Source organism: Musa acuminata, chromosome BXJ2-3 (assembly GCF_036884655.1).
Source record: "Musa acuminata AAA Group cultivar baxijiao chromosome BXJ2-3, Cavendish_Baxijiao_AAA, whole genome shotgun sequence".
NCBI lineage: Eukaryota > Viridiplantae > Streptophyta > Magnoliopsida > Zingiberales > Musaceae > Musa > Musa acuminata.
This window is the reverse complement of record NC_088340.1, coordinates 26,781,012-26,791,895: the sequence shown is the minus strand read 5'-3', so window position 1 is coordinate 26,791,895 and position 10,884 is coordinate 26,781,012. Positions and strand designations below refer to the sequence as shown.

The 10,884-nt window shown below is 36.1% G+C and overlaps 1 protein-coding gene across 1 annotated transcript; it reads right to left on the bottom strand.

Moving 5' to 3' along the window:
• Positions 1-220: 220 nt before the first annotated feature.
• On the bottom strand, positions 221-8,426 carry LOC103978192 (NEDD8-conjugating enzyme Ubc12). The gene is made up of 6 exons (XM_009393904.3): positions 8,265-8,426; positions 3,343-3,455; positions 1,921-2,029; positions 1,469-1,547; positions 1,272-1,388; positions 221-557 (listed from the first exon to the last, which is right to left on the bottom strand). The coding sequence occupies exons 2-6, from the start codon at positions 3,449-3,451 to the stop codon at positions 420-422; spliced, it is 552 nt and encodes a 183-aa protein (XP_009392179.2). The 5' UTR covers positions 3,452-3,455; positions 8,265-8,426; the 3' UTR covers positions 221-419.
• Positions 8,427-10,884: the final 2,458 nt, after the last annotated feature.

The window sequence follows — 10,884 nt, the reverse complement described above, 5'->3', positions numbered from 1 at the left end:
CTTTGGAAACTTCCATAGATTTGTGTTAGGTGAACGAGCAGCGTTGAATGAATTAAACTATTGCATCACAATAGTTTTCTATTGGCGTCTCTGACAAAAAGAGCTAAGAATGGAGGGGGAAGTCAACATCGTCGTACCGATCCATCACTACGCGCCAGTCAACTTTGTTTTTGTCTTCCGTGTTTCCCAAGTCTCATGGTTGGTTTAGTCCCGAATGATATACTCTTAAGCATGGCCATGGACACGTCATGCCCAATTCACCAATTTACATCACACAGATGAAACAAACACAAATATCAACAGAGTTACACGGTTCTATAGCAGCACAAGTAACAATTCTTTTAGACAAGCGCATGGTTTCCAATCTATATCTATTGCATTCTCTACCATGCATTTGAAGCTCTGATTTAATAGCGTTGTCATATGCACCTGGGGAAGTGGACTTCACCCACATACCCTCCAGCCATTGCCCTTCGTACATTTGACGCAAAAAACCTGGGGTTGTCACGTAGAACTGCAGCTGCATCAAGGTTTAATGGGTCCTCGTCATTTGGTTGCTGTCCAAAAACAATAACAGCCAATTACGACAGTTACTAGTTATATGCTATAAGATATACATTGAAACAAATTTCTTTCAAATTATGCATCCAGCAAAAAAGCTATTCAAGTAAAAAAAACATTATTAAAAGTGCTAAAAGATAAAACATTTAGAACCACTTGGATTGTTACTTATGTTCATGGCAAATTGAAAATTTCTGAATAAGAGCCACTTGGATTTAAGCTAATGATCATCAAAACACGTAATGTTAAATGACATAAGACAAAAACAAACTTTTAACATAGCAACAGGAGAAGCTATGATAACAAGTGGACAAAGAACATGTAGTTATCCCCACACTGTTCAAAGATCAGCAGATGAAACAATGAAACGACAGTTTATATAATTTTAGTTACAGCACCTTTATATAATTTTAGTTTCAAATCAAAAATTTCAAAACAATATATAAATGTATATATCTATAGGTTCAATGATATTGGACTATGACACTGGTAGTGTCCAATCTAATGGCAAACAATGTCTCTTATAATTTGATCTTTTGATGCCAAAATATTCTTTCATTGTCCTATTATATTAGCAAATTAACAACTATACAAATCATAATAAAAAATGATAAATTTAAATATGAAATTAACTCTACATGACCAAACCTATAATAATTTTATGTATATAAGGACAATAAGAAAGTAGCACCAATCTGAACTAGGAATACCATGAAAAGAAGAATCAAGCCATAGATAACAGTATTAATGTTAAGCACAGGCTTCCAATCTTCACGCAGAATGTTCAGGCAGACATTTCCCTCCAAGTCAATATTAGGATGGTAAACCTGGAGTAAAAAATAATTATAAATCTTATGCAATCAAAATGGCAAGATAAACTGACTACTGCCATAAATGAAACTTTTACCTTTGTCTTGCACTTAACCTTTGGTGGCTCATGAGGATAAGAAGGAGATACTTGGAAGGTGAAAACAAATCTACCCCCCCTAAAAAATCAATTAGAATATTATAGTTAAACATGACATACAGAAATCACTATAAGAATAAAATAATATTAAAAAGAAAAGAAGAAACCAATAGGAAGAGAAGTGGGTGCTTAACAGTATTTAGGACAACTTTAAGTATCATAAGTAGCAGACAAATTCTTCACAGGAACAAGACTAATTACTGTAACACAGAAGAAACTACGAGAGAGAGAGAATAAATCATATTCAAAGTAAATAAACTTCTGGATGTTCATAAGTTAACACAAAACAACATTTTAAGTATTAACCTCCAATATAAGGTGACTTCTTGACTGCTGGAACAGTTTATGTAAGCATATCAAAGAGCAAAACATTATTGGCAGACATTACTTACTGATAGTATCCTTCATCAGGTCTGATGCTGATCTCAAAGTTCATCAGATCATCCTCGCCATTTGGAAATGATATGATAGTGCTTTTAGGCAGATTGAGTTCACTAATATCTGAAAAGTAAAAATAATAACAATTAAGTAAAAGCCTGCAATCTTTTTAAAAGACAGGAAATTTCAGATCAAAGAGATCAAAAAGTTGTTAGGCAACATAACTAAACTGTTCCAAATGTAAAGAATCCAACATAATCTATCTGATCTCTTAACAAGAGACTGCAATCCATCAACATGTGGCATTCATAGACAAGAAAGAAAAACAAAGTCTTGCAAAACAAAAAAGTACTACCATATGTTAGGTTATCAGTGTTAGGTTAATCAAGAGTTGCTTTAAAAGCAGAGCTTTACATTTGCTATGAAACAACTTATTAGATGAGACACAGTAGCACCCACACACTATATACCTCTAATTGATATTACCAAACAAAAGATATGTCTAGGAACATCGCTGAATGAGAGTGGAGAAAGCTACAAATAGATTGTTTGCAGTGCATTAAATAAAGGTATTAAAGAATTGTTGAATTTTTAACATTTTACCAAAGGAAAACATGCTAAAATCACTTCGACATGTAAAGATGTGTTTCTAGTAATCCCAATGTTATCAAAATTCAAAAGCAGTAGATGCTATAAGGCATCAATATTCTATATTGCCCAAGGCACTCGCCTGAGTAAAATAAAGCACATATCTTACAAAAATTATAAAATATATTTAAGGATAAAGATAATCATTATAAGAAGAACTTCAATCAAAACATGAGTTTTGTATCAAATGGCATATGCAACATGATTACCAAGTGTTGGCTGCAGAGATAGTGGAAAGGAGGGAGAAGAGAGAAGAGGGAAAAGCAAGGAGAAGGCAGCAGCAAGGCAACGCCAGCAGCAGCTATTGTTGGCTGCAAAGAGAGAAACGAGGAAGAGGGAGGAGGACAGGGAGAGAAGCAGTAGGCAGAAGAGGGTGGCAACAATGTTGGTTGTTGGTTACAAAGAAGAGAAGAGAAGGGGAGAAGAAGAGGGGCGAGACAACAGGTTATGATCCAGTTAAACTTCTATACACTTCAGAGAATCATGGAGAAAAATAAAATCTTTGATATCCTTGGCAAGAACCAGATAAAAGTTGCAGTCCAATGGACCGACTGGTTTAAGGGTAATCCAATTCATACTTGAAGTACAGATGCCTAAATCACAATCAGAAAGTGACCTAAATTCTTAGTCAGGTAAAAAATTATCTATGTTCACTGCAAATAGCTAAATTCTTGCCATGCCAACTACTTTGGCATTATAAGATCCTTGTAATAAACAATACAATGTTTGAAAATAGTGATGAAGCATTAGTTGAAATAACTTAGAATCCTACTCCAAGTTAGACAAACCTTTGTGAAGACGCAATTCTCCAGCACTTTGCTTCTTGGCAGGAGCATTTCCACTGGAATTTGCTGCATCCTGCCGCTTTTGGTCCTTAAGTTTAAAAAGCTTTATCATTGCTCTGCAGTAAGATAGAAAAATAAACAACAAAATTGTAGAATGAGTGCTTTCATTCGTTACTTCATGAATGAGCTTGTAAATTTATAGAGGATCTAAATCCCAAAAAAGTCAAATACAATTGTCCTATTACAGTCCTAATATATCAGGAATACAACTATACATGTAAATCCTAAAACTATCCTACGTAAATTAGGAATACAACTATTTAGGAATCTAATTATATAGGAATAAAACTATATTCTAATTAAAAATACAGCCTATATAGAAATATAGCTTCCATATTCTGAGAATATTGAGCCCATGTTCTAAGAATACAATTTCCATAAGGATAGGAATATAGCTTCCATATTCAAGGATTACATTTACAGCTTCCATGTTGTGTGATTCTCAAACACGCCCCCTCAAGCAGTTGCAAATATGTTTGGCAATCCACAAGTAATTTATGGAACATGACCTGGTAAAGCTTTCGTCAAAGCATTGACTAACTATTTTGTGGCTGAAATATAAGATGTGCAAATTTGTCCACTATCCAACTCTCTCTAACAAAATATTGGTCTATTTTAACAAGTTTGGTTCTATCTTGGTGAACAAGATCATGGACAATATTTAGGTGAACTAGATCGTGGATAATATTCAGATGAACTAGACTGTGGACAATATTTACAGTAGTTTTGTTGCCACTCTACAACATCTAGGATTACTTATTCTGTCTTCAAGTTTATAAATATTGTCTTTAGCCAAATTAGTTCACAAATTCCTAATGTCATGGCCCTAAATTCAGCTTTTACTCTTGATCAGGCCACTGTTAACTTTTTTTGCTGCTCCAAGTGACTAGATTTTCGGCTAGACATGTGCAGTAACCGAAAGTTGATTTTCTATCTTTAAGAGAACTAGCCCAATCTGAGTCTATACAGGCTTCTACTCAAAAGTTCTTCCTTGTTACTAAAACATAATCCCTTCACCAGGTGCAGCCTTGAGGCATCTTACGAATTTGTATGCTGCATCTAGGTGAGATTTCAAAGGTTTGTCCTTGTGTGTGAAAGATAAATCAATTTTCCCACGATCCTTAACATCAGACTGTAGTAAAGGTCTTCTCAAGGTCACAGCTAGGAACAACAGTTATTCAATGGTATTCAATTTTGCTACAAAGCAAAGGTATTTATTCTAGATCATAAGTCTGAGTATACCCCTTAGCAACAAACTTTGCTTTGTAGCTCTCCAAGTTTCCATCAGCTTTGTACTTGATTGTATAAAGCCATTTACACCCCATGGTTTTCTTCCCCTTTGCTAAGTCTACAAGTCCATGCTTGGTTCTTCTCCAATGCTTGTATTTCTTCCTTAATAGCTTGTTTCCAAGATTCTTTTACTCAATGTCTCATGGATAATAAATGGATATTCTTGGTATGCCAGCCTCGTTGTAAGTGCTCTATACAATTGTGAGCGTTTCAATAAGGGGAAACTGTGAAATAGGGTGAAGAATACAAGTTCTTATCCCTTTTCTAAGAGCAATGGGTAAATCAAGATCATTGACAATGTTATTGTTATGACGTATAATTTGGTTACCTTTTCCATTACCAACCTTGGGGTCAATAAATAGAGCAATTGAATTGTTAGCTGGCTGCTTTTTTCTAATATATGCAAAGAGAATCAAAGGCTTTTTTGCAGGAGACATAAGAGAGTGAGGTGTCATTTGAAAAGAGAGGTAGAGTGGGGAGATAAGGAGTATAAAATTAAAAATCTGAGGCAAATTGAGTAGTTGAAGGACTATAATTAGGATGGGTTTCTAATGGATTTGGTAAGCATAGATTTTGAATAGGTTCCTACCACCTACCTTCTTCATTATGTTACTGTCACCAAAAAAAGGATTGATTTTCCACAAAGGTCACATCCCTAGAAATGTATTCTTTCTTGGTGATTAGGTGATAGCATTTATAGCCTTTTTATGTGAAAGAATACCCTAAGAAGACATATTTAATAGCTCTAGGATCATGTTTTTCCCTCAGGTGACTATGAATATGAACATAGGATACCCTTGGTGGTAGTTTGGAAAGTGCTCACTTAATTTTTCCATAGGAGACTTGAAATCAAGAATCCTTCAAAGCATTTTGTTTGACAAATAGGTGGCATCGAGATGGATTTCCCCCAATAGATTTTAGGTCTATTCATCCAAAAAAGAAAGTCCGCAAGAAACTTCTAAAAGATTATTTTTCCTTTCAATAGATCAATGTTATCACTGGGCGTGGGGCACTTGCCTAGGTGCTCAAGCGAGGCAAAGCGAGACGAGGTCCAAGCGCCTCACATGCATCCCCAAGCGGGCGTTTTCACTTGGGTGACGCCTATGCGAGTGCCTAGGCTGGGCGTTAGGCAGCCCAGGTGCATGCCCTAGTGTGGTTGCACCTAGGTTGAACCCCAATTGGGTTCAACTATGCAAGCAATTTAATCCCCACCCTGTGCGACTCTGCTCCATTGCGATGTTTCTTCCTCTCTTTCATTGGTAGCAACCACCCCTCCTCATTGTTCCTTCTTGTTGTGAACCCCCTATCTGCCCTCCTCCCTTGCTTTGCTCATATCCTAGACTTCCCCTGCATCAGCCCTCTCTCTTTTATCGTCTACCCTCAGCCGACCTCCTATTCTGAATCCGCTTGTAGAATTATTTTAACTCTTGTTTATAATAGTCAATTCTTGTAAATAATAGTTTATGGATTGTGTTAATTACTATATTTGTAACCTCTATAATTTTGAATCGTTAATTTTTGCTATAATTTTGATGTTAATCTTCTTTTATTTTGTGATCTTTTTGTTAGATTTAGATAATTTAGTAATTTAATGTTTTGTAGATAGTTAGATGAATATATTTGATGTTTTAATGGTGACAATTTGAATATGAAATGATATGAAACTCATATTTTTGTCTAAATTTTATTTTAGTGATTGATTTTTTTCTTAATTATATTTTCTATAATTTTTATATTGGGGAGCACCTCACTTTGCTCGAGCGAAAACCTAGTGCCTCGGGCATTTTCAATTTAGCACCTATGCCTTTGATAACACTACAGTAGATACAATCAAATAGTTCTAGTGCAACTATCTATAAAGGTAATGATCGACTTCTGTGTCCAGGAAGAAACCCTAGCAATATAAAAGTCTTGCTTTTTATAATTCAAAAAACCTAAATCATTAAAAACAAACTAATATTTTTCTTAAACTTACCATTGATCACATTCTTTTTCACTGACTCAAACTGACATATGTTCAGTTATGGTCTCAAAATATGCCTTTGATCCCGAGACTCCACTCCTTATGATGGGAGTGCGATATGTATCTTCTCTATTTGCTGTTTGGATGTTGAGATGTGTTGTTTAAATCTTTTCAGGGCCACATGGAAGAAAAAAATAAAGTTGTGTGATATGTTTACAAATGACAAGTCTTTATTTTTAAACTAGTGCACCATACCAAAGACTTTACTTTTGGATTGCAAGATACAATTATCTTGTTATGTTATGATACTATTTTAGATTATTGGCATCTTTTGGTTATTTTGGGTTGGAAGTCCATTTGGGATGTAACGATTGTAAACTCCATAACTGTAAAAACTTCAAGTAGCTGGTCTTTGTAAAGCACATAAACTAAGCTATTTATCTATTTGTAACCAAGTCTTAATAAGATCGAGACAAATCAAGTCTAAACAAATAACCCCAATATTTCCTGTCATCTAAAACAAGCCTTCTTCATGTTCCATTAAATAGGAGCTAGAACACTGCTCATATTATGAATACTATGATCTTGTTTCTTAATCTAAGAAGAAACTTTATCAGGTCAACCAATATCTGAAGGGGAACTTAATGGTCCATCAAATTGGAAATAGTAATCCATATTATTAGTGAGTTCCGAAATCTTTTAGACAATCATGCATCTGAAAGTAACTTGATATGAAACAACATGATGCGGGCCTCTAATCACAACAAGATGCAGGGCTCCAAGTCTCAATGTAAGTACTACCTTTTGTTTACAAGCAAGAACCATGCATTAACTTTTGATACACGAGAGGTAAGGTATAACAGATTTACAATGTCATTAGAAGGAACATAAGATGAAGAATATCAAAAGAAAAATAATTAGTAAGTACAAGGTTATCGACCTCCAAAGACCTAGCGTAATCACATTCACTCGTTTGGACAGAGATGACCATCAAATTGTAGAAAGACGTAGCACATATTAAGTTCATACCTCATGAGCAATAATAATATTAAAGTTCTAAATGGATTAAATTGAAATAGTAATCCGATAATAAATCAGAAATTAAAACAATCAAAATAGGGAACAAACATGTTTTCAGTTGAAGGAAATATTTCCAGTATAGAGACGCGCAATGAACAAGACCCTAGAATCTTGAGAGGATAGACATGTAAAAAAGGCTGAACCTATAAACGAAAGGCACTTGAAAGGATCGGGATGGGAAGCTCGACTGCCTTATCGAGAAGAACAGGTGGGGAAAAAAAGCCAACCGATCTTCCAAGCACGAGGAGTCGCGTCATCTTGGATGTAAAAGGAGGAGAGAAGAAGGGATGACAAGAAACACGAAACGAAAAAATAGGCTCTGGATTATTGTGGAAACCTCGTGAAGGCTTATCCTGGAGAAATTATAAGGAATGATGCATCTGCTATTAACCCTAGTCACAACCGGGCGGAGAAAATGAAACGGATCTCCTTCAGATACGAAAAAGAGAGAACCAGAGAGAATTCCTTTCTCAGATCAATGATGGCATCACATAGAGCAGAGATGAGAGGATGAAATAAGTGGCGGACGCACCTAGTGAGACGGCGGAGGAGGAGGAGCAAGGTGGCCAACGACGATCAATATGGTTGGTGGCCGCCGATCACGATCAGGAAAATCGCTTTCCTTTCCTACGAAGGTGATGGATGGATCGAGGAATATAAAGACGCGAGGAAGCATAGGGCGGCCTTCGAACAAGCATGCTGGGGGTCGATTGAGGTCTCTTTATGTGTCAGATACACATCAGTCAATCAATGAGCCGTGGGTGGGTCGGGGCTCGAGCCGGGCTGAGCCGAACTCCGTTATGGATTTTGTGATTTCTGGGTTCAGATCATGTTTGACCCACTCGTCAGCCAAGTTAAATGGTGGAAAGTTGACTCGATTATACGAGTCAATCATGATGTGTCAGATGTAGTGCTTCCTCACTCAAGCTTTCGCTTTTTCAGGATCGCCCACGAACTGAAGCCTGGCGTTGCCGCTTAATGCCATTTACAAGGAGTGCGATTGATAAGCATCCGATGGATCCTCATATGGAGGAGGAGCCATGGAGCGGATGGATAGATGATATTTTGGCCAATAGTTGTGTACGTACTCGACATCCAAGAAGGGGAGATTGGAGTGGATCATGTTAAAATAGTAGCGAGTATGTCTCCATCTAGAGGTGATCATGTTAAAATAGTAGCGAGTATTGCAATCACCAGCATTAATCCATTTGGTCTTGGCTAAAAAGCATTAACTCGACGAAGAATATAGCTCAAAAACGACTGTAAAGATAGGAAAGCTGAGAAGCATCCTTAGTCTCAAGGAGGGAAATGGGACTTTTGGGGACGTTGGTTGCTTGTTGGATAAGATGATCGAACTGCTGCCAATTCTAACGGGAGAGGGAACCACGTATCTTGGCAAGATTAGAAACAAAGTTATCTAGGGCAGAATAAGTGTTGTTATGAGACAACCAGTTAACTCTAATAACATCATGAAATCCCTGAGTTTTGGTCCAAAAGTTTTACAATCCAAGTATAACCATTTCCTGGGTCTTAAATTAGGATCAACCGTGAGTGTGAGGGGGGCAATGATCGGAACTTGAATGAACGAGATGATTAACCGAATATATTTAACCAAACACACAGTCTAATCGGACACAAACACAGGCCAAGCCCCGTCATATTATTGTCCAAGTGAACTATGATCTAGAAAATCCAATATCCAACATACTCGCAGAGTGTATAAAATCACGAAAACATTGAACGTATTGCATTCACAAAAAATAGAGAACCATCTTGCTTGTCATAATAGTTAATGATGTAGTTAAAATCTCTAACTAAACAAACACCAAGGAGTATCATAAAAGTTGACAGAAGCGAGGGTGTTCCAAACAGAGTTATGACGCAGAGTACACACAGTAGCGTAGATCATAGAAATCAACTATGGTTTATTTTGTTTAGATTAAACAATAACATGTATAAACTAGGAGTGTGTTAAGACTCTATCTAGCTAGGAGAGTCCTAATTGAGAGGGATATTCACGTAAAATCTATCTAAACTGACCCCTATTAAAGAGGTGAAGAGGCTGACTAGGGTTAGGAGATTGTTTTTTAGAGAAGAATTTGGAATTGTAAAGGAATAAGAGTCTGAGTAAGAGTCATATTAGAAGTTGGTTAGAAGCAGGAGTCTTGAGTAGGAGTCATATTAGGAGTTAAGGTTTAGAAGCCCTATAAATAGACATATATATATATATTTTTTCATAAGCAATAAATGAATCTTTTCTACAATCTTTGAGCAACAACTTGGAGGGAGGAACCCCTATAGAGTTCCAAGAAGGCCGATCCCCTAAAGAGATCAATCCCGAGTTTAGAATCTGCAAGAGTTCTAACACTTGGTATTAGAGCAGCATTCTTGGCATCTCACTACCCTTCCACAGTCATCCATCAGCCCTCTATAGCTACCCAAAGTAATTCCTACAATTGCTTAAGAGATCGTCGCCAAATTCCGCCGTAATCTCTACCACCACGGATCATCCTTTGATCTCCCCATGAATTGCTAGAGGTTCTGGTTGCCTAACTTACTGCTGCTGTAATTTAGTTATCCTTATTCAAAAATTAAAAAAAAAAATTCTATATTACTGCATAAACTTTTCATCACAAAATTTTATCTCTTCTTTAAAAGATACGTTGTAGAATTCCAACCGCATAGCACAGTCTGTTTGATCTTACTACTCTATTTTTTCTATCCAAATCTCTACAAAATTTTTATGACAATTTTAATACTTCCTAACAGTATATTTCCCTTTCGTTTTATCAAAAAATTCTCAATATAAATCATTAATCTTTTACGTCTAAGCTGCTTTACTTGAAAATCTGCATTGTAAAATTCCAACCGCATAGCACAGATTGTTTGATCTTGCTACTATATTTTTTCTATCCAAATCTCTACAAAATTTTTATAACAGCTTTGATACTTCCTAACAGTAGATTTTCCTTTGGTTTTGAAAAAAAATTTCTTAATATAAACCATTGATCTTTTATGTCTTAGTTGCTATACTTGAAAATCTGCACTATAAAATTATAACCGCATAACACAATTTGTTTGATCTTGCTACTATGTTTTTCTATCCAAATCTCTATGAAATTTTTATGATAGCTTTGACACTTCCTAACAGT

Coding starts and splice junctions, on each gene's coding strand:
- LOC103978192 (XM_009393904.3), bottom strand. CDS start 3,451: ATGATAAAGCTTTTTAAACTTAAGGACCAAAAGCGGCAGGATGCAGCA. Junction 1,389..1,468: donor AGGTTAAGTGCAAGACAAAG/GTAAAAGTTTCA, acceptor TTTTTACTCCAG/GTTTACCATCCTAATATTGA. Junction 558..1,271: donor GCTTGATTCTTCTTTTCATG/GTATTCCTAGTT, acceptor GTTTTTGGACAG/CAACCAAATGACGAGGACCC.